This window comes from Salvia hispanica, chromosome 6, assembly GCF_029641045.1.
Source record: "Salvia hispanica isolate PSC_SH4W2 chromosome 6, Shi_PSC_v1, whole genome shotgun sequence".
In the NCBI taxonomy this organism is placed as follows: Eukaryota; Viridiplantae; Streptophyta; class Magnoliopsida; order Lamiales; family Lamiaceae; genus Salvia; species Salvia hispanica.
In genome coordinates, this window is record NC_142697.1 from 29,418,190 (window position 1) to 29,445,053 (window position 26,864).

At 37.2% G+C, this 26,864-nt stretch overlaps 5 protein-coding genes across 5 annotated transcripts; 3 read left to right on the forward strand and 2 right to left on the reverse strand.

Annotated features, from left to right (window-relative positions):
- Positions 1-1,239: 1,239 nt before the first annotated feature.
- On the reverse strand, positions 1,240-4,550 carry LOC125205279 (uncharacterized). Its single transcript, XM_048104117.2, has 10 exons — positions 4,011-4,550; positions 3,718-3,812; positions 3,561-3,628; positions 3,424-3,467; positions 3,262-3,339; positions 3,035-3,185; positions 2,304-2,456; positions 2,108-2,218; positions 1,744-1,809; positions 1,240-1,646 (listed from the first exon to the last, which is right to left on the reverse strand). Exons 1-10 carry the CDS (start codon positions 4,289-4,291, stop codon positions 1,554-1,556), a joined length of 1,140 nt encoding a protein of 379 aa, XP_047960074.1. The 5' UTR covers positions 4,292-4,550; the 3' UTR covers positions 1,240-1,553.
- Positions 4,551-5,863: 1,313 nt separating this feature from the next.
- LOC125206959 (uncharacterized) lies at positions 5,864-6,683 on the forward strand. Its single transcript, XM_048106172.2, has 2 exons — positions 5,864-6,061; positions 6,144-6,683. Exons 1-2 carry the CDS (start codon positions 5,864-5,866, stop codon positions 6,681-6,683), a joined length of 738 nt encoding a protein of 245 aa, XP_047962129.2.
- A 5,135-nt stretch (positions 6,684-11,818) lies between these two features.
- On the forward strand, positions 11,819-12,474 carry LOC148923514 (uncharacterized). Its single transcript, XM_089061515.1, has 2 exons — positions 11,819-12,269; positions 12,329-12,474. The coding sequence occupies exons 1-2, from the start codon at positions 11,819-11,821 to the stop codon at positions 12,472-12,474; spliced, it is 597 nt and encodes a 198-aa protein (XP_088917641.1).
- A 6,405-nt stretch (positions 12,475-18,879) lies between these two features.
- On the reverse strand, positions 18,880-21,912 carry LOC125206942 (putative late blight resistance protein homolog R1A-10). Its single transcript, XM_048106155.2, has one exon. It carries the CDS (start codon positions 21,808-21,810, stop codon positions 19,036-19,038), a length of 2,775 nt encoding a protein of 924 aa, XP_047962112.2. The 5' UTR covers positions 21,811-21,912; the 3' UTR covers positions 18,880-19,035.
- Positions 21,913-23,826: 1,914 nt separating this feature from the next.
- On the forward strand, positions 23,827-26,610 carry LOC148923515 (nucleosome assembly protein 1;2-like). Its single transcript, XM_089061110.1, has 11 exons — positions 23,827-23,984; positions 24,093-24,136; positions 24,215-24,310; positions 24,617-24,709; positions 24,798-24,855; positions 24,972-25,033; positions 25,119-25,303; positions 25,406-25,583; positions 25,691-25,734; positions 25,892-26,090; positions 26,275-26,610. The coding sequence occupies exons 1-11, from the start codon at positions 23,915-23,917 to the stop codon at positions 26,341-26,343; spliced, it is 1,098 nt and encodes a 365-aa protein (XP_088917236.1). The 5' UTR covers positions 23,827-23,914; the 3' UTR covers positions 26,344-26,610.
- Positions 26,611-26,864: the final 254 nt, after the last annotated feature.

The window sequence follows — 26,864 nt, forward strand, 5'->3', positions numbered from 1 at the left end:
ATATGATATAAATTGAGTGATTAATAAATTTACAAATTTGTAATGAGGATATGTAAATTTATTGTTTCAAGAATTGTCTTTTAAAACAAAAATATAAATTTGTGCACGTTGTAATGTACCTTTAATAAGCATGCATAAAGAATGTACTATAAATGTATGGAGCACAAAACTAGAAAAAATGGAATGTATAAAAAGAAATTCGTTTGGATTTAAAGTGCACTCTGAAAATGGTGATGTTATTTTATGAATATAATATGGATATAAATAGGGAGAAAAATTTATGCTAGATATCTTACAAGAATAATATAATTGTGAACATCACTCTAATTTAATCTCATATATTATTATTTGATAATATCTCAAAAAATATTGTTGACATTATTAATTGTATAAATTATGTGTAAAATCAAAATATGATTTTACTTTACGTTAATTAAAAAATTGTTGACATTATTAATTGTATAAATTATGTGAAAATTTTGTAGTTCAAATTTGTTTCACTTTACCCTAATTAAAAAATTTGCCAAATGACATTCAGTTTAAAACTCTTAATCAGACAGATAGGAAAATGTAGGACCCAACTATTTTTTCTCATCTTCAATACTTAAAAGTCAAATCTAATTTTCTAATATTCCATAACTTGGAACCCACTAATCATATACTCCCTCCGTCCCAGATAATTAGTCTCAATTTTCCATTTCGGTCCATCTCACATAATTTGTCCCACTTCACTTTTACCATTTTTGGTAGTGGACTCCATATTCTACTAACTCATTCCTACTCACATTTTATTATAAAACTAATATATAAAGGTAGTACCCACATTCCACTAACTTTTTCAACCCACTCTTCATTACAATTCCTAAAACCCGTGCCGGGTCAAAATGACCCGAATTATCCGGGACGGATGGAGTAATTAAGTTGACCCCAACATCACATTATTACATAGTAATACAAGGCAAAACATTCAAAACCCCTTTGAAATAGCAACTACTACTATAAACAGCTTAATGACAATATGCATGTAACAGCTCATTTGACACACAGAAATAAGTGATCATTATTCCCACTTTACAAATCTCCAAATTTTCATAATTACAAAAACCAATCACCAGATTACTAATTGCACAAAATTAGATACAGCAAACAACCAACATCAAAAAGCATGTTAAGCAAATTAGTAATCTAATTTTGGACTTAAATGTCAAAACATCACCACTAAATGTAAGAAAAATTCAGTAACTAAAAACCCTATTCTTTCTGGTAAAGCAGAGTTTATACAACAAACCAATACGTACACCAACCTCAAAAAAAACCAGAATTTGAGGATAAAACCCAAAAAAAAAAAAACAAAATCAAGAAACCAAAAAAACCAACCTATGATCCATTTTTGAGTAACTGTTAAAAATAATGGGAAAGAAACTAAGTTTCTGCAGAAGAAATGAGGGGAAAAAATAAATTAATACTGCCACATGGTATTAGAAAAATACATGTGACAGATGATCAAGCTTGAGGCTTCAAAATGTACAGATAAGTTCCGACAGCTCGTCTTCCTATTGTCCCGCTAGTACTGCAGAGCTTATCCAGTTCAAAGCTGCAGCATCGGTCTCTGAATCCACGGAGGCATAGAATGGAGTGAGTGAAACCTGTTTCGAGAAATGCAGAAACCGTTAGCTCCCAATAGTCCGATTCTATCACTGTTGGAAGAGATTTTGCAAGAAAACGTAGCAAGGCCAAACTTACAAAGCCATTCTCAACCGCCCTGAAATCCAGATCCTCACCGTCTTCCTTGTTGTCCTTGTGGAGCATCTGAACAATAACATAGTCGAGTCATTCATCGAGCCAATCAACAGATCATTTCTTAGTATAAGAATATGGGAAACAAGAACTAGTTTGTATGATATCCAGACCTATGTGGCACATGATTCGAATTAGCTAAAGTAAAGATTAGTTTTTTATAAGCCAATTAATAGATCTTTTCAAGAAAGTGAATCGATAAAGGTTAGGCTAGGGAACTCATTCTAAAGATCACTAATCATGAGTTTAAAGCATAGAAAAGACTAATGACAGCGCTACACTTTCTATATCCGAACACATAAAATTTTACCTCTGCGCGGAAATACTTGACTGTCCTTTTGAATTCAGATTTCTCTGATGCACCAACTGATTCAACGACCTCGATATCCTTTTTCTGAGTGGTCAGACGCCGAGCAGCACCCTGGGGATGAAAGCATCAAAGTAATTATCACATTGCACACTAGTAAAAGATAAACAACATATTTGAATGTCTAAAGATGACTCACAGCAGCAGATGCATCACGGCTGAGTTGGGCAATATTCAATCCCATGGGTGGCTGACCACCAGCGAAACGTGCAGTAGCCTGTGCCCTGGTGTTTGAAACGGCTTGCCAGTTAAGGTTGGACCTCCACTGGCTTCTCTTGGTGACTTTGATTCCCTGTTGAAATAATATTGCAATGATGCGTATATTTTGTACTCAAACAAATGATTCAATCAGTTTTCACTGTAAAACAGAACATAGTCATCAAAGTAATGCAAAATATAAGAAGTCAAGAACTATTCACATGAGCTGCAAAAGACCGATTTTTTCTCAATCCCATAATGAAAAACTTCGAATCAACAACTTTCTCAAATGGTTTAGAGTAGCAAAAGGATCATGTATATTAGCACCCAACATCAATCCATTGTGCTTCATTTGGGCCCATTTATAAACTCTAAAACGCTACGGTGATTAAGACATCACACAATGAACCAAGTCTGTTGACGCCAAGTATCAAAAATCGAACATAGCATTAAGAATAGAAATACTTTCGCAACTATTTCAGTAACACTTCATCCCAGCAAGCTTTATATTTTATGAAAGAAACAATTAACCAAGTAATGCTGATATAACTAACAGTTCAATGACGATATAATTTCAGCATGATCGAGCACCTTAATAATCTGTCCTATTGCATACACAGTCCTAGTTTTTGTCACCTATGAAATGAAATGGATAAGATACTAATACTGAACCTTGTTTGCAGAGGGTGCTCTCGGAAGTTCCAAGTCCAACGAGAAGCCTTTAGGAAAAAACCCCTTCTCGATATCTCTCATGGCTGCCTTTATTATTGGTAAGCACACAGCGACAGCATCCTTGAAGTCACTTTCCTGACTTTCATCCTGCCTGCAATAGTTTGCTATCTAAGCAACACACACTCGGGAAGTGAAATCACAAACTACTTGCAAGGACAAGAACAAACCAGTTAAGCGATATAGAAATGGACGGCACACCACAAACCAGTGCTTCCCTAGCTCCAGCAACGACGCTCGAATAAAACCTAGATTACCAGATTATCCTTTTAGCAATGGTTCTCACAAAATCAACGGAACACAAAAGATTGAGTACAACAACAGCAACTTACATGTGGTGTCCACAGCTCGAACCCTTGTTGATACCACTTATCACCTACACGAAAGAAACAAGATGACATCTTTGGAGAGCCAAGCAACACCTAAATAACAAAACTGACATCCTTAGTTAAAATTCAAACAAACATACCAAAAGAGGCTTAGTCCATGAAAACAGTGCACCGGACAATGCTAGCGACACACAATCCACCGGAGTTCCTGAAAGTCGCATACAGCACAACGGTTGATTCAATACCACACAACACATAACTCAGATACAATCAACATACAAACAAATCAAACCGCACCAGAAATTTCATAAGCAGTGGCTCCCTTAACCTTAACTGAGTTCACCTCAATAGTCTCCTTAAGCGACACCGAATGCGCCGACGTCGTTTTATCCCTACATTTGCCCTCTAGAAAGATCAGCAAAACCTCCAAAAATCAACATAGCATAAAAAGGAGATGTCTTTCTAGGACACATCAATTCCACCCCCAAATAATAATGGAAAACGCAAAGATCATTCAATCAAATTGAAACAAATTCATGGTGCACTGAATCAAAAATTGCATCAACATAGAGAGAAGGATGATTAATTACGATTGAGGGGCAATGACATTGACATTGTAAGCGCCTTCGGAGACGAGAGCATCGAGGAGAAAAGAGAGCCCGGGAGATTCGATTCCGTCGCTGTTGGTGACGAAAATCACGGGCTTCGAGGAGTCATCGTCGCCCTCGGAGGAGAAGGCGGGGGCCGAATCGTCGTCGGCCTTGGACGAAACGGCGTCGTCTTCGTCCGGCTTGCGATTTGCGAGAGCTTGCTGGAGATTGGAGACGAGGCCGGGAGGGAGGAAGTTGTTCTTCAGCGCAGGAGTTGTCATTTTCAGAGTGAAAAGAGAAAAGGGGAGTGGAATCTGAGTGGAATTATTGCGATGGTGATGATGAAGAAAGCGGGATAGGATTGGGAAAGGTGGATTTGAAAATCAAAGCTACTGTATTGAGAGAGGGAGAGAGATAATGAGGAAAGGGGAGAGAGAGGGAGCGCGATTCAAACGGTGGTATTTGCAGAGAAGGGAACTGAGGGATTTGAGGGCTGCCATTGGCGCGTGGTGAGCAATCGCTTGAGGAGGTGGTTGGGATTTAATTGAAGAATTCGATTGTAAAAAAAAAATGATAAATAATTATTAGTAGTAGGAGTATTAATATTTATATTGCTAAATGATCAATTTTTAGAGAGAGCTTAAGATAATACTCCCTGCGTCCAGCAATAGTAGTCCCATTTTTCCAAGGCACGGGTTTTAAGAAAGTTTTGGAGTGTGTAATAAATGGTGTGTGATAGTGGAATTTGGGACCCACCTCAATTGTGTTAAAATATTTTATTCCATGTTGGAAGTTTTATTGGTATGAGATGAAAGTGCCAAATTTGGCTTTGTCTACCAAAACTAAAGAAGCTGCCAAATTTTTTTTTTGGAGTTTTTATGTGTTGAGTTTCACGGACAGAAAGAAAGAAAGAAAAACTGAATTTAAAAATTACACAAACATTAACAAAATGCTTTCAAATGCTAATTCATCACATTCATTTCAAATCTGTTCAAAATACACTTCCAAAAGTGCTAAAAATACAAGGAGGGAACTGAAATGTTCAAATTTTCCTCTACAAAAAGTTTGAGGGAAATTTGAATTCCAAAAGGTACAACTCCAAACATCAGCTATAAATACACCACCTACACTCATTTAAGACACTCTTACCAACCCCAAAATCTGAGAAACTCCAAAAAAAACTCCCTTAGTTTATGTAAATTTAAATCCCTCGGAGAAATTTCATCATATGGATGGATAATGGGTAGAGGCAAACCAAACACTTGAACAGCAACATCAAGAACAATGTGGTTCAGTTTCTACTCAAGCACAACCATGATGGAGTACTTGCAAGAGGGGCTGTAATGGAGGCAGCAGAGACATTTGAGGTCAGTAGGAAGACCGTGTACAGGCTATGGAAGGCAGCCAAGGAGCTGATGCAAAGGGGAGAACCTGCAAGCATGGAAGGAAAGATTAAAGGATACACACATGCTGACATATTACAACTTAATGAAGAAAAGGTTAGAAACTTATCTATTCTTGAGAGAGCTTCATTGAGAACAATGGCTGTCAAATTGAATGTTAGCAAGAGCACAGTAGGTGTATGGGTGAAGCAAGGTAAATTAAGGCCACATACGAATGAAATCAAACCTTCCCTCACTAATATGAATAAGCTAGCAAGAGTTAGATGGAGTCTTAGTCAACTTCAGCCACAAATTACTCAAGGTAGAGTTCAATATCAGAGCATGCACAATGTAGTGCATATAGATGAAAAATGGTTCTATATGACCAAGGCATCAGACAGGTACTACCTTTTGCCGGATGAGGATGAGCCATATAGATCATGCAAATCCAAGAGATTCATCACCAAAGTTATGTTTATGTGTGCTGTCAGTAGACCACATTTTGGTATGGATGGGCAGGCAACTTATGATGGTAAGGTGGGAATATTTCCCTTCACTGAAGTACTGCCAGCACAGAGGAAGTCAAAGAACAGGCCCAGAGGGACCATGGAAACCAAGCCATTACATTCAGTCACAAAGGAAGTGATGAGAGACTGCCTTATCAACAAGGTATGCAACTTTTTCCATTCTATCAGATCTTAAAAACTCAACAAAGATCATCATTTAGCTATGTTATTGTTATTCATGCCAGATTATACCTGCAATTAAGGCCAAGTGGCCAATTTGGGCAAGCAAAGACATCTACATTCAGCAAGATAATGCAACCCCACACATAACAGCTATGGATCCAGAATTTCAGGCTGTTGCCAACTCAGATGGATTTAAAATCCAACTGATTTGTCAACCACCTAATTCCCCTGACACTAACATCTTAGACTTGCGATTTTTTAGAGCAATTCAGTCCCTGCAGTATGAGAAACCATGCAGCACTGTGGATGAACTTGTGGGGAATGTGTGTAGCTCTTTTGCAGAGCTTTCACCACAAACTCTCAATAAAGTTTTCCTAAGCTTGCAGGCTTGCCTCACTGAAATCCTACAGTGCAGGGGTGGAAATGGCTACAAAGTTCCTCACATCAACAAGGATAGGCTACAAAGAACTGTTGGATTGCCTAAAGTGCTGGAAGTGGAGGAGGATCTTGTGAGAGAGGTGCTGCATTACTTACAAATGCCAGAGAACAATGATGGGTCAATGTATGATATTGGCCCTCTGTCAAATGCATTTGGCTTCTAAGTAAGCCAAAGTGATGGTTATGAAATAGGGTGGACTGATCGTTTTGGTGTGTTGGTCAGGCCATAGTCTTTATGGAATAGGGTAGTCTGATTTTTTTGGTGTGTTGGTCAGCCCCTATTATTTTTTGGGTTAGGGTCTGATGTTTTTGTTTTTTTGGTGTATAGAAATAGTGCAAACCTAATGTGATGCACATATACAGGATGATGCTATAAGACTCTCAGAAAAATTTCATCATAGGGAATGGACACAAGCCTCCAAACCTAATCAAGGGGTGGCTTTTTACACAATATAAGCACCACAATTCACCACAGCACCACCCAATAACAAATTGCAGCAAGTATAGCAACAATAAACCATCATAAACATCCCTCAGAAAATTTTCAGCATAGGGAACCAACAAAAGCCTCCAAACCTAATCAAGGGGTGGCTTTTCACACAATATAAGCACCACAATTCACCACAGCACCACCCAACAACAAATTGCAGCAAGTATAGCAACAATAAACCATCATAAACATCCCTCAGAAAATTTTCAGCATAGGGAACCAATAAAAGCCTCCAAACCTAATCAAGGGGTGACTTTTTACACAATATAAGCACCACAATTCACCACAGCACCACCCAATAACAAATTGCAGCAAGTATAGCAACAATAAACCATCATAAACATCCCTCAGAGCCATTCAGCATACAAATAAGCACCACAATTGGATTAATCAGCCAAACATCAGAAATTTCAGCATATAGCAGTAGAATGCACAAATTCCAGCAACCAACAACAAATTCCAGAGCGACCATCAGTCAAACATTACTAATTCCAGCATATAGGGCAAGATTAAGCCTCCTAACCCAAAAGGGGGTGGCTAAATCAACACAAAAAAATACTGTAACCCTAAATACAGATCAAGTCAGAATCTCCGAACCCTAGATAGGGGGTGATTCTTACAAAACTCACAATATTAGAGGAGATCTTTCATGCCGGGCAAGAGAATCAGGAGGAACTCCTTGAACCACTCCTCTTCCTCAACAGGACGCCGCCGCCTCTTCACCCGCGGAGTTTCAGGTACCACAGTGGAGTCGGGACTCTCATAACCCGGCGTATCAGGGACAATAAGCTCCGAATCGAGCATGGTCTCCGGCGTATCAGGGACGATAAGCTCCGAATCGAGTATAGCTTCCAGATCTGGGGTTTCAAGGAACATAGAGGGCTGAGAATCGGTCCACGGAGGGACTTCCACCATCGGCGTTTCAGGAACTACGGTGGACATCGAATCGGCCGAATCTAGCCCATAGATGGGGGATAGGGTTTCAGAGGGTACATAATCCATTTAGGCTAGAGTGGGGAAGAGGAGGAGGCGGCGATTGGGAGGAGGAAGAGGAGGCGGCGTCGAATTAGGGTTTCAACAGAGCGAATTTTGGTGAGCGAGAGAGAGAGGGAGAGTTGTGTTGATGTTAGTGAGCGAGAGAGTGAGAATTTTGGTGAGCGAGAGAATGAGTATTGGTGATTTTATGGATAGATAGAGTGAGAGAGATAAGTTAATTTTGGGGGAGGTGGTGTTTTTTAATGGCAATGTAGTAAATTATTGAGAATTGGGAGGGTAATTAAATTGTCCAAATATAGTAAGTAGAACCGGGACTCCTATTGCCGGACGGACAAAAACGGAAAAACGGGACTTCTATTGCTGGACGGAGGAAGTACTACACTACTCCATTTGCTAATCATCCAAAAAATGCATCTTTTCCTTATGTCCATTCTAAAACAATTTAAAATTAAGTATACTTAACTTGAAATAATCACAAGATAGGTGATTCTGACCTTGATTTCATGTCAGACAACCATCAATCTAAAAAATGGATAAAAAAAAGTTGGATCATTATAAATAGTACCCATTCGTCTCTCAAATATAAAAAGAATACAAATGAAATGTTTGAATAAGGAAATTAATTATTTGGAGAACAAGAAGGCCAAGGCAAGAGAGGAAGTTTTTACTTTTCAACACGAAGGATATAATATTATAATAACACTCTGAAATTAGTACTTCCTCCGTTCTTTCATAGTTGAGTCATTTTTCCATTTTGGAAAGTTCCTTCGTAGATGAGTCATTTCCATATATAGTAACTTATTTTTTTTTCTTACTTTACTCTCTCTTACTTTATTCTCTCTACTTTATTCACTTTTTACTTTATTCTCTCTACCTTTTTCTCTTTCTTACTTTTTTATCTTTTTATTTAACACATTCAATATTCATTTCTTAAACTCCGTGCCGAAAAGTTCCGCCTCAACTATGAGGGAACGGAGGGAGTACATAAGACCAAGTTTATCGGTGTGCAGGTCGACCTGCCACATCATTATTACATTTAAAAAAAATAAAATTAATTCATGAAGTCTCTCTCTCTCCTTGACACAGGTCGCATAAATCCATGAAACCGACCGATCGGTCGCCTCTCTCATCTCACCACTCAGCCAATGAGATTGTGCAAAATGGCACAATTTCATTGGTTGATATTATTTTATTTTAATAATTTATATATCTTTAATATATTATATTAAAAAATTATAAAAATTATACCAAAGTTCATAATTTTTCATTCTCTATAAATAGAGACCACATTTGCTATAGTTTTGCATACAAAAAAATATCATCTTTTCTCTTCCTATAATCCTTATTGTTTAATACAATTTCATATTTTTTAGTCTCCTTTATTGCTAACTATGGAGGATGATGAGAATAATATATTCTCTGATTCTCCAAATTTCTCTCATTCCCAAAGCTTCAACAATTCCCAAAATTTTAATCTTTCTCAAGATTATTTCCCTAGCTTTGATGATTTTCCGAATTCTGAACAATTTCAAAGTTCATTTCAAAATCAACATTCAAGCCAAGACATATCACAAACCAACATGAGTGCTTCAAACACTCCACATGGTTGGAGTGAGCAAGAAGACATGGCATTAATATCTGCTTGGTGTTTCGTGAGCACGAACGCAATTGTTGGCACCAACCAAACTAGTATCCATCTATGGCAAAATGTTCTTAAACTATATGAGCAAACAAGAAAAGAAAATCCAAGAATGGGCCAACAAAGAAGTTTGGAGTCATTGAAGCAGCGCTACAAACGACTCAACGCAAATGTCACAAAGTGGATTGGTGCTTACAAACATGCGCATGATCGAGCTACGAGTGGCCAGTCTAAAGAGGACATTGAGAAAGCCGCTCAACAACTGTATGGTAAGAGCAAGTTTACTCACCATAAGGTGTTTGAGGAGGTGATGAGCCTCAATCCCAAGTGGGAATTGAAATTGAATAGCACCGGTTCAACGCGTTTCCAGCCAGATGAAGATAGTCTTGAAGAAAGTCGTGGGAGCTCAAAAAGGTCGAGGACTAGTGAGGAAGGAGGACCTCAAATCGACTCTACTCCTGAGAGTCATTCTTCAATATTGCAACGTCCTATTGGAAGAGATCAAGCTAAGGCTAAGGCTAAAAGAAAAGGCAAAGAAGTTACAACACCATCATATACAATTCCTAATGATTTCACTGCAGCACTGCGTGAAATGAGAGTCACGCGTGAAAGGGAATGTGATATTCAGGAACGAAAGATCAAGGCAACTAGTGATATTCAGGAGCGGAACATCAAGGCAGCTATCCTTACTCCCCTGATGGCTAGGCGGGACTTAACTCCAGAAGAAGAAGATCTGAAACGCAATCTCATAGCAGAATTGTTTGGGAAGTGATCATAGTTTATCTGTTTTCAATGTGTGTTTCTTAGTATGTAACTTTCAACTTCTGTTGCTTAGTATGTAATCTTCAATTTCCGTTGCTTAGTATGTAACTTTCAACTTCTGTTGCTTAGTATGTAATCTTCAATTTACGTTGCTTAGTATGTAACTTTTATTTTCTGTTGCTTAGTATGTAATCTCCAATTTCCGTTGCTTAGTAAGTAACCTTTAATTTCTGTTGCTTATGTAATTTCCAGTTTATGTGATAAGCCCTTCAATCAAAGCATGAATAGATAAAATGTGCTCACAAGTGGTGGTGGAATCCAATAGAAACCCATGTGATCACGAATAATAGAAGTATTCCTACATGACAAGTCATTTTCCACTCACAAGTGGTGGTGGAATCCATTAGAAACCCATGTGATCACGAATAATGGAAGTATGCTTACATGACAAGTCATTTTTCACTCACAAGTGGTGGTGGAATCCATTAGTAACCCATGTGATCATGAATAATGGAAGTATGCCTACATGACAAGTCATTTTCCACTCACAAGTGATGGTGGAATCCATTAGAAACCTATGTGATCACGAATAATGGAAGTATGCCTACATGACATGTCATTTTCCACTCACAAGTGGTGGTGGAATCTATTAGTAACCCATGTGATCATGAATAATTGAAGTATGCCTACATGACAAGTCATTTTCCACTCACAAGTGGTGGTGGAATCCAATAGAAACTCATGTGATCACGAAAATCAAAGTATGACTACATTACAAGTCATATTTTTTTATCACAAATGGTGGTAGAATCCAAGGAAAACCCATGTGCTCACAAATATCAAAGTATGACTACATGACAACCAATTCTACATCACAAGTGGTGGTGGAATCCAATAGAAACCCATGTGATCACGAAAATCAAAGTATGACTACATTACAAGTCAGATTTTTTATCACAATTGGTGGTAGAATCCAAGGAAAACCCGTGTGCTCACAAATGATAGTAGTGGAAGCCTATGCTCAACAAATAACTTCTATATATTTACCTATATGCTTCACAAAAATTACACACAAATCGTCTCACAATTATTGAGCCAACTCTCCCTAAAAATGTCAACAAGTTCTAATTTTGAAGCTTCCAATCTTCTTGAAGACAATGAATGAGAAGAAAAAATTGTTGAACAAAATTAGCAACTCGATCAACTAATCCAGGATATAACTATGTGGCCAACAACCCTGTCTTCACAACCTACAACACAGACGGTTAGAGCTAGAAGGAGATACATTGAAAGGAAACGCGAGGAGGGTCATGATATTATTTTCGAGCAGTACTTTGCTGAAGATCCAATCTATCCTCCAGATTTTTTTCCGAACAAGGTATCGCATGCGAAAACCTTTGTTCGAAAAAATAATGAACAAGCTCGTCGAGACCGACAACTTTTTTATGCAAAAGCGTGATGCTACTGGTCGGCTTGGTATGTCTGCCATTAAGAAATGTACAGCAGCGATGAGGGTGTTGGCCTACGGGACGGCGGCCGACTTGCACGGCGAATATTTGAGAATGAGCGCACAACTCATTCGCAAATCTCTCATCAAGTTCGTTGAAGGTGTAATTTCTAACTTCGGCGATGAGTACTTGCGAAAGCCCACCGAAGAAGACTTGGCAAGACTTCTGCATATTGGAGAACAACGTGGGTTTCCAGGCATGTTGGGTAGTATTGACTGCATGCATTGGGAATGGAAAAATTGTCCCACTTCATGGGCTGGACAATATGCTGGAAGAAGCGGGAGTCCGACAATCATCTTGGAAGCAGTAGCATCTCAAGATCTGTGGATCTGGCATGCTTTTTTTGGAACTCCAGGTTCGAGAAATGATATTAATGTCCTTGATAATCTCCTGTTTTTGATGATATTTTGGAAGGTCGAGCACCGAAGGTCAATTACATAGTAAATGGCCACGAAAAAAATATGGGGTATTATCTTACTGATGGCATATATCCTCAATGGACGACATTTGTCAAATCTATTCCAGGTCCACAAACGATGAAGCACAAGTTGTTTGCTTGACATCAATAGTCCGCGTGAAAAGATGTTGAGCGAGCTTTTGGTGTTTTGCAGGCTCGTTTTGCTTTTATCAAATGCCCATGTCTTATTTGGGATCGTGATATTATGGGGAAAATAATGATTGCTTGCATAATCTTGCATAATATGATAGTGGAAGATGAAAGAAGCACGTATTCAAACTATTGTGATACAGCCGAATTTATTCAAGATCGACTTGGACGAAGTAGTCGTGAGAATGAAGGTGGAGATGCGAATAATGATTTCATATATTCTACGAATAGGATCGCGAGTCTAGCTTCTTACATGAAAAATAAAGCCCAACTTCAAAACAGAGAAGCTCACAAAGCTCTGCTAAACGATTTGGTTTAGCATATATCGGCGAAATTCGGCAATTCCAATTGAATGTCTAGTTTTCATCTTATGTATGAATACTAATTATGTATTTTCAATTTCGTATTTCAATTATTGTAATTTATGTTTTTATTAAGTTTGTCTCTATAATTTTTAGTTTGTCATTATTGCGTTTTTTATAAATTTTATTATGCAATAATAATTATTCATAATATTATTATTTTAAAAATGATATAAAAATAAATGTATAATAGTGTAGTTGGGTGGTCATTGATAAACTATGAAAATAGGTGTGGTTGGGTTGGGTGAATATTGATGATGTGGAAGATGATGTGGAGGAGATAAAAATGAATTAAATATTGAAAAAGTGGAGGGTTGAGTTGGGTCGGAGGGTTGCTGATAAATATGGTCTACGAAGTTTGGAAAAATATAAGCGTACGACTTATTTCGTACACAATAATAAGTGAAACAGTGAGACAATTATATATAAGTAGTTTAATAAGGGGGCAAAATCATGTTATGTGGGCACAAATGTACCATAAGTTTGAGATGCATTACACTATTAATTACTCCCCCTCTTTTTGTCATAAATTCTACGACATATACATTAAATATCACAGCTTTCCAATTTATTTAGGACATCTAGGTACTTTGTTTGTTGAACTAAATAAACATCATAGAGGGAAATGATCATTAAAATTGAGTATAAATCGTAACTCGTCATTATAGATTCAAAGTACTACATAAATGACTACATAAATTAGCATGTGCACGTTTGTAGTCTAAATCATCTAAAGCTCAGAAGGAAGAGTAAAAATTCCATAGTCATTTCACATCGTAATGGCATAATGATTTAGTATGTCTCACCGATATCTTTTCGACAATTAGAAATAAAAATGATCTACATGCCACATCACTTGACATATACTATTTGGCAACTTTATATCTAAATTTAAAAACATCCATTTAATCATTTTATGGAAAGTGTAATAAATTAAATATAGAAATTATACTTATCATATGAATAATGAATCGACGTCTATTACGGAGTACAGTTTATAACTTTATATTAATCTCATAATATAATAATACTAATATACACGACATCTCTCTTATAAAATAATACAGTAATATTTTTAGATTATATGAATATTTCATTTTTTATTTTTTATTTTTTATTTTCTTGTGTTAAAAAATCTTGATTTTTTACATGCTAATAAATATAATGAAAATATCAATATATATTATATGCTAAAAAAATATAAGTTCAATCATAATTTTTATTTATGTGAATTTTTTCTCATATATATAAATACTAAAACAATTAAAAAATCTTATCCATAATAATATGATTTTTTTTCTTGACATGAAAAGTAATGCAACATGATTACTTTTATGTGCATAATATTATTGTATTATGAAATTAATATGCATATATAAATTGTACCAGCATATCTACGTTCATCTATTATTCATATGATATAATTTTTATATTTAATTTATTATACTTTCCATAAAATGATTAAATTGATGTTTTCAAATTTAGATATAAGGTTGCCAAATTTATGTCCAAGTGATGTGGCATGTGGACGATTTTTATTTCCAATTATCAAGGAGTTATTGGTGAGACACACCAAATCATTATGTGTGTGGAGGGACCATAGAATTTTTACTCCGGATGAAAATGAAACTTATTTTAGATCTAATTATATTATGCACGAAGTTCTATTAAAGTAATATAGCAAATAATATAATTGACTAATTAACAAAAACAATAAAATTTGAAATGACTTATTACATACAAACATTAATAGTGAAACTGCTCCAACACTAATTATCTATCAAATTAAAATTCTATATCCACTCCAACTTGAGGCTGTCAAAATACAAAAGCTATTTGTTGTAAGAAAAATATTGATTGTTTTTTCCTCAATCATATCCCCCAATTCCAGGAAGTCCAGGCAAGCACACATATTTCCCTTATTTTTATATCTAATCTTAAAACAATTTAATAAATGTTTTTCCTTTCAAAAAAAGAAAAGGAAAAAGATGAAGAGGAAGGCTAATGGGCCCTCCACCCCGAATCTATAGTTTACATTACAAAATCACTTTTTGACTGGAGCGTGAATGCGAGCATTCATGGTGGCGCGTGAGTTTGTCAGAGATGTTTGGACAGGACACCACGTGCCACAGGCCCATTGGGTGTCCTTTCTAATGATGTTTGCAGGGATTATCATAATCAATATGCTACTAGTAATACAATAATGTTTCTAGTCAAGTTTAGGAAAATTTTGATTTACATATATTAATAGCCGTAGTGGTATGTGTTCATTTTTTCACAACTCATCCTCCATGACCTAAATCACTCAATTTATGAGTTAGATTTCTCGGTAAGGGTTTAGGGTTCAGTGGTGCGGACGATGAGTTAATCATCGTCCGCGCCCGATAGATCGTCCACGGACGATGCGCGGAGGGTACCCATCGTCCGTCGCATCGTCCGCCACTATGGACGACGCGGACGATGGGCACGCGTTTCGAAATTTTTTTTGAATTTTTTCAATTTTTTTTTTCTTATTTAAACTCTACTATTCACTATCATTTCACACACTCCAATTTCACATCTCTTCAATTTCTCTTCAATTATTATCTCTCATCGACTCAAAAATGAATCCCGACGACTACGATTTGAGTACATCGGATGGCTGCAGACGGGCCTTGACTCGAGCCTTGTTCGATGCCGTTAATGAAGCCAAGGCGGGATGCTTGACACAAATGCAGCGGGAGCAGGCGGTGGTGGCGGCGGCGGAGGCACAGGTCCCTCGCCCGATACGACGGTGGACGTTTCTCCCCCGCGAGCACGACGTAGCGCACGAACGTCTGTTCGCAGATTATTTTGCCGAGAATCCAAGGTGGGGCCCGAATGTTTTTCACCGCCGTTTTAGAATGAGCCGAGATCTTTTTCTCCGTATTGTGCACACGTTGGAGGCCCGTGATGAGTACTTCCAGTATCGGAAAGACGGGATCGGCAGACCCGGACTTACGCCGTTGCAGAAGTGCACGGTTGCGATCCGCCAGTTGGCCTACGGCACAACAACGGATATGTTCGACGAGTACCTTCACGTCGGGGATACAACTGGCCGAGAATGTCTGAAGAATTTTTGTAAGTTAGTTGTGGAGGCTTTTGGCGACACATATTTGCGACGCCCGACTGATGACGATTGCCAGAGCCTGATGCGGATGCACGAGACGGTGCATGGCTTCCCTGGGATGCTAGGGAGCATCGACTGTATGCACTGGCAGTGGAAGAACTGCCTGACGGCCTGGAGAGGCCAGTTTACTAGCGGCTATAAGGGCAGCCACCCGACGATGATCCTAGAAGTCGTCGCTGACCACCGCCTCTGGATCTAGCATGCCTACTTTGGTGTAGCCGGGTCGAACAACGACATCAACGTCCTCAACTCGTCCACCCTATTCGCCGATCAGTGCAGGGGTCGCGGTCCGGCCATTCATTTCACTGCCAACGGCCGCACACATCATATGGGGTACTACTTGGCCGATGACATATACCCTAGGTAGCCTGTTTTTTTTAAGACGATCAGCTGCCCAATTGGTGAGAGGAGAGTCTTGTTTGCGGCAAAGCAGGAGTCCGCGCGGAAGGATGTGGAGCGGGCTTTTGGGGTGCTCCAATCGCGGTGGGCAATCGTGAAAGGTCCGGCGTGTTTCTGATACAAGGAAGTCATCGCCGACGTCATGTATGCGTGCATCATCATGCATAACATGATAGTCGAACAAGAACGTGGCCATGTCACCAATTGGGTGGATGATGAAGCCGGATCTAGCTCCAACATGGCGACCTCGCCGGTCACTCGAGGATTACCGACTAGCTTCGGTGCGGTTCTAGAGCGACAGGCCTCAATGCGCAACCAACAAGACCATACTCAGCTCATGACCGACATGATTGAAGAAGTTTAGACCCGCAACCGCCGCCGTTGAGAAATTGTAGTTTTTTTTTTCCGTATTGTAATGTTTGAATTTTAATGAAATGAAGTTTTAGTTTTCCTAATTTTGAAGTATTTAAATATTCAAATAATAGAAAAATGCTTAGGGCGTCGCTTAGGGCGAGCTATAGTCCGCCCCACTGCAGGTGGAATAGGAGGAGGATAAAATGCTGACGTGGCGGTGCATAGGGCGTCGCTTAGGGCGTCCCATTATGGATGCCCTAACATCAAATAAAATCACGAATTGAACTTTGAATTTTATAAAATTGTAAAATTAAAATGTTAATAACAATTCAGAGCACACATGTTGTGGATATTACAACAATTTATGCATAATGTTACAACATTTATAGGAGAACTTTACACAAAATATAGTCCCTAAGGGAATTTTTTTCAGCAAATGCCCTCTATTTGTACAACTATACAAGTACAAATTCAAATAAAATAAACAAAAAAGAGATTGGGTGTGTTATTTTTTTTGCTAAAATAAAAAATAACTCAACTACTGTAGAATATTTTAAAAAAATAACTCAGCTACTATAGAAGAACGGAGGGAGTGATATTTATTAGGTGGAATAAATATTTTAGATAGGTGATCTGGTAAAGTTAGGTATTCACAAAATCTCAAACTTTAGCCTAATATAGTATTTCCATGAACTTAAAATTTATTCAAAAATACCATAAACTTATACTCCCCTTCTAATGATTTCTAATGAGTTGAAAAAAATTGTATGAATAAGAATAGAATCATGATTTTACTTTCATAATTATGAACTACTCCCAGATCAAGTTTCAGACAAACAGATCAAATTTTAAACCGACAAAACTTTAACAATGAAAATAGCACCCTCATTGGTGAGATTTTATGAGCAAATGGCCATATTTCAATATGTCATTGTTACGAGAGTCTATGCAATTACGAGGTGTTTATTACTGATTCTTATAGTAGATGTTTAGCTAGATAATTAGTATCATAGTATAAATTAATACAATTATGTGACTCTTAAATTGATTGTTGAAAATTATGAGTTCGTTGGAATTCAGACTCATCATCAAACAAACTTACTGAATTTCTGACTCATCATCAATTGCAAATATCTTGCAGAAATTTATACATAACTTGTAGAAAATGAAGCACAATACAAAGCTTTTGCTCCTATGAGAAGAAAAGAAATCTCAAAGCATAATTTGTGAGCTCGATTTCTCCATAAATGAAATATGGAGTAGGAGAAATAGATTGGATTTTTATTTTTATTAAATTTGTAAAACTAAAATTAATTAAAACGTTAATATATTAGAATCAAACTAATTATATAAACAAAATAAATAATTCTATATAATTAAATAACGCCAAATAGTACTAGTACTTTAGTGTGTGCATCCGATATTTAAAATAGGAGATTTGATAAAGTTATTTGGTTTATAAAATTACAAACATATATTCATTGAATTTAAAATTTGGTTGAAAAAATCATGAACTTATCTCTGTAATAAATTTTCCACAAGTTTAAAAATCTGTTTTTGTGAAAAAATCACTATAAAATCCAAGTTAATGATTTTTGTGACCAATTTTAAAATTTGTTAGAAACACCAATTAAACTTCGTCATAACTTTTATTACAGTATATAACCTTTACTATTCCACTACTGTTTTATTGTTGGAATATAATTTAACAGTAATTTGCTATAACCATTATTGATCATACCATTTATTTATTTATTTATGTAATGTTTTAGGACAATAATTTTGTGAATTGATGTCTATAACTATAATAGATAAAAGTCCAAACAAGTTTGAAGAAAACATCTGCAAACAGATTGTAAACGTAAGGTTAAAACAAAACATTTTTAAAAATATTGTAAACGTGTATATAAATTTCTCTTATTCACAAAAGTGACATAAACTAAAAACAAAAATAATCCTCCATAGCCGTATTCACGTAGGTAATGGATATTCATACAAACTATGCATAAATATTTGAAATTTGTGTTGTGAATATAACCACCTTTCATTCAAGTTTATGATGTTGATATATGTATAATTATAATTTATAAAAACATCTAGTAAATTGCTTCAGTTGCTATCATCTTGGAGAAATTTACAAGATTTATAGCATGAATGCATGATATGCACCTCTAAGAAAAGAAATCCCAAACTCAATATTTAAGAAACACAATCCCATAATTAGGCTTTTCTGCATCTGCCCTTCTATCTATTATACAACTTTAAAATTGGGACCTGTCATGCCCTGCTTCATTGCATCATCCTTATAACGTGGAAGCCAAACGTGAACACGAAAGGGAAGCTCGTCCCCTTGCAAATCCATTTGTTCCTCTACAATCTCTTTTGCACTTACCACCAATGATTCACCGCAATCAGCTATCCATATTTCTCGGAGCGTCGGTATATATCCAATTTCAGGCGGGATATTCTCTAGGCCTTCTAAATGAGAAATAGTAAGCTTCTCAAGGCGTGGAAAGATGGAGCTCGCTTTAGTAGTCCAATGTTTGAGGCTAGGACACGAAAACAATCCCAAGCATTTGAGGCGAGAGAATTGGCCTTTAACGATTTCCCACTTGCATGTTCCAAAGCATCCACGCCAAAACTGGAACTTCTCAAGAAGGGGCAACGCACCTATATTTTCCAACATCGTATCCCATTCAAAGTCACCTTCCATCGCAAGAGTCAAACTCTTCATGGTCTGGGGAAAGGCGAGCTTATACAAAGATGCATTTCCTATAAAACCATACTCACAAGAGATACCGAGGGATTCTAATTTACACAAACATTTAATATTGTGCAAACAATAATAATCATCATTGCACATTTCATTGCTCCATGAATACCTTATCTTCAATTTCTTGATATTGGGAATTCTCTTAGCCATCTCTTCACTGCACTTGAAATTAAGTGCTCCCTTGAGCACCTCTAGTTTCTCCATGACGCCAACATCACCCGGAGGATCTGGGAGAGTCCCTCTCATCTCAATATGCCTCATTTGAGATAATTTCCAAATCTCAGTAGGCGCAGTAGACTCATGCTGACAAGAAACGATCAATGTCTGCAAATTCCAACAGTGACTGAAAGAAGCAATAATTAAGGACATACTAGCAACTTGAACAGCGAGGTGCCGCAAGTTAACATACCCATTCACATGATAACTCATGCATCTTTCGTCCTTGAAAGTACGAAATTTGTATGCATGTACTGTCCTCAACAATCCAATATTCCGACACGATGGAACTTTCCCATGCTCAGAAATGATGGAACGAGCATTTGACATACATTGCAAGTCATCATCAACTTTCTTCTTTGAAGTGTTCCTGCGTATAACAATACGTCGATGGCTATTTATGTGTCGATGACAAGATTCTCCTATCACATGATAAAACCCTTCTTTCTTGCCCTGGTTTATGCTCAAGTATCTTACTAGATCATGAACTTTGACTCGTTTTATTTTTCCAGTACACCCCAATTGATCAACTAGAACGAGATTTCTGTTGACTAGGTCCTTTAATAACTCTTTCCCAATTGTTTCCGAACTTTTACCATCTATTGGTATAAGAAATCCTTCTGAAACCCATAGCTTGATTAACGTTGAGACGCTAACTGCTTCATCTTCCTCGAACACACCCATGTATAACAAACAAGGCTTTAAGTAGACTGGCAAATGATTATAACTCATTTTCAGTAATCTCAAGCAATGCTTATCATCTTCCGAACTCACTATTGAAGTTAAGTTGTTCTTTATTGATTCCCAACATTCTCGTGTGAGTTCCATATTTTTCAAAATACCTCCCACTACAACAATTGATAGAGGAAGTCCTCGACAATTGATTGCAATTTCCTTTCCAATTTTTTCCAATTCAAGAGGAAAACGTTCCTCTCCAAATACAGTCTTGTAGAATAAGAGCCAACTACTATCTTCATCGAGAAATTCCATATGATGGGTATAATAATTGTTTAATTGACAACTCAATTGGGATAGTCTAGTCGTCACCATTATTCGACTGTGATTCTCATTGTTAGGAAAGAAACACTGAATTTTTTCCCAAGACTCAATATTCCAAATATCATCCATTACAATTAGGAACCTTCTACCAAACAAATGTTGGTAGAGCTCTCTTCCCAATTCATGTTCACTCTTTTCACTAAGTTGTTCCTTGTTTTTGTTTGTGGCTTGATGAACAAGTTCACATAGAATTTCTCTCATGTTGTATTGTTCAGAAATAGTAGCCCAAGCACAAATATCAAACCGCTCCTTAATTAATTGTTTCGAATAAAGAGTTTGAGCAAGAGCGGTCTTACCTATCCCGCCCATTCCTGTGATGGGGATAACTTGGCGACTGGGTTCGTTTGAAACAAGCTTTTCCATGATCCCGTGTATGACATGTTCAGAGAACACCATCTCGCCACTACTCTTTCTCCCAGTGGAAGAAGACGCGAATCTACACGGTTGATCACGCACCTTCTCCGTGTTGGTCTGCATGGCCACTCTCTTGATCCGATCCATTTCTTCAATCACTTTTTGTACACCTTTTGACAAAGCATCTGATTTTAGTTGCTTTGATGGGATTTTTAAGATGCTTCCGATTTTGGTTGCTTTGGATCTGCAGAGGTGAATCTTGTTGCTAATATGAGATTCAATAAAATCTCCAGCAACATTAGCTACATTCACCATGGATCTAATGGGACGAATCTTGTCCACAATATCTGTAATGGGTCTACGGAACAGAACATTGTCGGCTATACAATATTCGATAGCATCTTCAGCCGCGTAAGCTGCGTCAGCAATACGCATCTCCAATGGATCTGCTTCGTCACGGTCAGAAAAAGGGGACTTGTAACCTTGGAGAAATTCTTGCAGGAAGACAATGTTTTCAGTGAGAGATTGAATTTGGTATTTGTTGAGAAAGATGGGTGGGGAGTGATGGATTTGGATATCATCTATGAGATGCATTAGAGAAACCAAGGCTGCATAGGCTGCCATGATCTAACTAAAACAGAGTAGTATTTTGTTTTCAAAGAATTTGCAAACAACACAATGATGATTGAAGATTTATGAAAGTTGAAATGATGAATTATTCCAACATAGGTCATTGTTACTGACTTTTCTCGATGCTCAAGTTGTTTGCATTCAACTCTCTCAACTACCAACTACAATAATTAGTACCCTCTCCGTCCAAGATAAGTGACCACAAACTTTTCGGCACGAGATTTAAGGAAATAGAGTTATGTTAGTAAAGTGGAAAGTGAACAAAGTAAGAGAGTTAATAAAGTAGAGAGAAAAAGTAAGAGAGAAAAAAAAGGAAATGAGTCACTTATATTGAGACGTCCCAAAAAGAAATATGAGTCACTTATCTTGGGACGAGGGAGTATTTGTTTGCATCTACATCTGGATGATATCAAACTAAACTATTGTTTCGTGGACTTGGACTAAGTCACTCCTCCATACTCCAACAAAATAAGATACCATTGGTTTTCAATACTGTGACACGGATTATGCATTAATGTTTGAAACTTTATTGTTCTTTGAATATGAGTCACTTATCCTGGGACGAGGGAGTATTTGTTTGCATCTACATCTGGATGATATCAAACTAAACTATTGTTTCGTGGACTTGTACTAAGTCACTCCTCCATACTCCAACAAAATAAGATACCATTGGTTTTCATACTGTGACACGGATTATGCATTAATGTTTGAAACTTTATTGTTCTTTGAATATGAGTCACTTATCCTGGGACGAGGGAGTATTTGTTTGCATCTACATCTGGATGATATCAAACTAAACTATTGTTTCGTGGACTTGTACTAAGTCACTCCTCCATACTCCAACAAAATAAGATACCATTGGTTTTCATACTGTGACACGGATTATGCATTAATGTTTGAAACTTTATTGTTCTTTGAATATGAGTCACTTATCCTGGGACGAGGGAGTATTTGTTTGCATCTACATCTGGATGATATCAAACTAAACTATTGTTTCGTGGACTTGTACTAAGTCACTCCTCCATACTCCAACAAAATAAGATACCATTGGTTTTCATACTGTGACACGGATTATGCATTAATGTTTGAAACTTTATTGTTCTTTGAATATGAGTCACTTATCCTGGGACGAGGGAGTATTTGTTTGCATCTACATCTGGATGATATCAAACTAAACTATTGTTTCGTGGACTTGTACTAAGTCACTCCTCCATACTCCAACAAAATAAGATACCATTGGTTTTCATACTGTGACACGGATTATGCATAAATGTTTGAAACTTTGTTATTCTTTGAATATAACAAACCTCCATTTAAGTTTATGAAATTGATATATTTGTAATTGTTCCTATCTCTGCTTGCATTGGATATGGATGATGGGCCTGTTTTTGGAAACATTTATTGAGAGGGATTAGGGCCTCTTGGCCCAACAGGCCTACTCATTAATAATAATACTTCTCTACGTTAAAATTACCTTGCCATGGCAATGGGTTGTGTTAGTGTAAATATAAATTATTTAAATTTTTTTGCTGAACAAATTAAGGTTATTAAATTACTAAACTTTGTTTAATTATATTTTACTATCACATTTTACTGCATTGCCATATGTCCCTGGCCCATAAGTAATCTTTGAACGCGATCAGTCTTGACTAGCCAACAAAAATTGGAATTTAGAATAATTAAGGGTATATTTGGTAGAAAAAACTAGCCTTAGATTAATTAAATTAAGTGACTGATCAAATATAATTAATTTTAGAAAATTTCAAACCCAACCTAAAAGGCTATCAAATTCTGTTCAAATTTATTTGAGATAACTTATTAAATCGACCTCAACTAATTTTCAACCATCAACAACGAATTTAGTAAAAGTGTAGTAAGATTAAAAAGTTAAGAACCAAGCATAAAATTAAAATCAACGCAATATTTAATTATAATAAAATTCTGTTACTAGTAGAATAAATTTCCAGCTAATCCACAGCGGTCCAATTTACAGCACCTTTTTCCCTCGTTAAATCTTCAATTTCCCCCTTTTTCTCTTTCTCTCTCTAGGTTTTCGTTTTCCATTTTCTTCTTCTCCTCTCTCTCTCTCCCCGCAGTCATGAGTAATCCAGAAAAAGACAGCTTCGATACTTCCGAGTTGGACGCATCTCTCCCCGCCGCCGCCGCCGGTAATTCACACTTCTCCCCGCCCCACTTTACTTCGTGCTCAGTGTGCGTGTAGAGCTCGTGCGAATTCGTGACTAATTTGTTTTTTCAATTTTCGATTTTATCTGCAGCTTTGAGCGCCGAGGATCGCGCAGGCTTAGTCAATGCTCTCAAGGTTTGCGATTTTCTACTTTTCTGCTTCGTTTTTTAACAGTACAGCGCGATTGAAGCTTTTTCTTACTTCGTTATGTAGAATAAGCTGCAGGATTTGGCTGAGCAGCACGTTGACGTGATGGAGTCGTTGCCGCCTAGAGTGCGCTCGCGCGTCGAGGCGCTGAAGAGCATTCAGGTTTTTTGCCTGATTCTCTGTGTTTTGTGTGCGCGTGTTTATATCGATGTTTTTGTAGTTTGGTTTCTGGCGTGCTTGTAGGTTCAGCTAATAGTAACTGTTTTTTTTCTTCATTGGATATATTATGTTAGTGTTAACTAAAAAATGAAGTCTTTTAAGGTTTTCATTGGTTGTTAGTAGTGGTGGATAATGTTATTTGATGTTTTTGTACTAGTTTATTGTGCAACTAAGTTGTGGTAACATTGTTATTCATCTTTGTTGGGCTACTGATTGCGGTGTTATTCTAACATGTTTTCGTAATTGCAGAGCCAACATGATGAGCTAGAGGCGAAGTTTATCGAGGAGAGAACAGCACTTGAATCTAAATACCAGACACTTTATCAGCCTTTCTATACGAAAGTAATCACAGTGTTTTTTAGCGTTTTCTTAGCTTCTTCCGTGTGCGGTTGTGAAACTCCTATTAATCTCTTTTCTAAACATTCTACAGCGATTTGAGATTGTGAATGGTGTTGCGGAGGTTGAAGGAGTGGCTGCTGAATCCGAAGGTAAAGCTAGGTTTTGTTTCCCTAGTCAGTTCAGGGTTTGATTTTGCCGTGTTATTGTTTGGGACTGCTTTAGTTTTTCATGACTGGCTTAGCTAATAGTAGAACCTTCATCTCAGTTAAAGGTGTCCCCGACTTCTGGCTGATAGCAATGAAGTCTAATGAGATATTGGGGGAGGAGGTTGGTATTTGTGCGCAAACGCAAAGTTTATTAATCTGTCTGTTAATTTACCTTCAGTTGAGCTCTAATCGACATGTTTGTTCAGATAACAGAACGTGACGAAGAGGCTCTAAAATATCTTAAGGATATTAAGTGGTCTAGGCTTGATGATCCCAAAGGCTTCAAGCTTGAGTTCTTCTTTGATACCAATCCCTTTTTCAAGAATTCTGTTCTCACGAAAACATACCATATGATTGAAGAGGATGAGCCTATACTAGAGAAGGCAATAGGGTAATTTGTTTATTCACCTTGCTAATCCTTTTTGTTTATTGTCCACATTTTAATTTGCAGTAATTTTCATCAGTTTATAAATTTCATACTGGATTCTTGCAGGACAGAGATTGAATGGTATCCTGGCAAATGCTTGACACAAAAAGTTTTGAAGAAAAAGCCAAAGAAGGGGGCAAAAAATGCGAAGCCAATTATTAAGACTGAAAAGTGTGAAAGCTTTTTCAACTTCTTCAGTCCACCAGAGGTGCCAGATGAAGACGATGATATAGATGATGATAAGGTATGTATGGCCATTCCTTGTACGGTTTATCATCTCACCCTGAAGCTCTGTAATATCTTCAAACCATGCTCATGTTTTCTGCTATTATTTGCAATATGTCCCAATAGGCTGAAGAACTCCAAAATCTGATGGAGCAAGACTATGACATTGGGTAAGTTTTATCCCGTTTTACTACAATTACGAACCCAGAAAATTATGAATTTGCCTCTGCCATGTTACATTAGTAGCACATGCTTTCTCATGTACTATTTGGCAAAAAATATTTCTGTATGTGGATACAATGTTTACCCTGCTTTTATTCATTGCAGCTCCACGATTCGTGATAAAATCATCCCTCATGCTGTTTCCTGGTTTACTGGGGAGGCTGCGGAAGGTGATGAACTCGAATTATCAGATGAGGAAGATGAGGACGATGATGATGAAGAAGATGACGAAGATGAAGAGGAAGACGAAGATGACGATGAGGACGATGAAGAGGAAAAAGTGGAAGTCAAGAGTAGGAAGAAGGTGATCGACGTAACTTTTAAAGTTTAGAACATAAGTTTTGATTTCAGAGTTCTTGCTCATATACTCATTTTTTCCTTTGGTGCACTTGGTCAGCCTGCTGCACATATGGAATGATCATAGTTTGTGGTTTATTTGGTTTACTTGATACAACTTACCAAGCAGTCGTATGTTTCTCTATTAACAGAAAGGAAGCCGAGCACCTGCTGGAGAAGGTCAACCAGGCGAACGCCCTCCAGAATGCAAGCAGCAATAGAATGGCTGAGAACATCAAAATGACCATGAAACCGATGATATCTGCTCTCTTTTGCAACCATCTCCATCAATTTCAAGTTTTCGACTCCTTTGCTTGCCTCTTTCTGTTTTTTGTGGCATTGGTTTTGCTTAGTTAGGTGAAATCATTCAGTTTTCAGTTGTTACTTGAGGATGTATCTATATGGTTTTTGCTTATCTTCTGTAATACATTGACCAACGGTATTTGCCGAAGGTTTATTTATTTATATATCAGTGGACTTTGCTTTCATCATATTTTGTCCCAATATCTAAGAAACTTCAACATAGTGTCTAAATATCCATTTTTTGTGATGCTATTGTTCTAGCATGGAGCAGTATGCAAGCTTTGTCTTGTGACGATTTAAAAAGTGAAAGATCATTTGAATTCGACTTCCCTTTTGGACGACGAGGGAAAATCATGGCCGTCGTGCTTGATTCTACCTTAGTTTCAACGCTGATGAATCTACTCATGTTCATGTTATAAGGAATCATGAAACATGAATG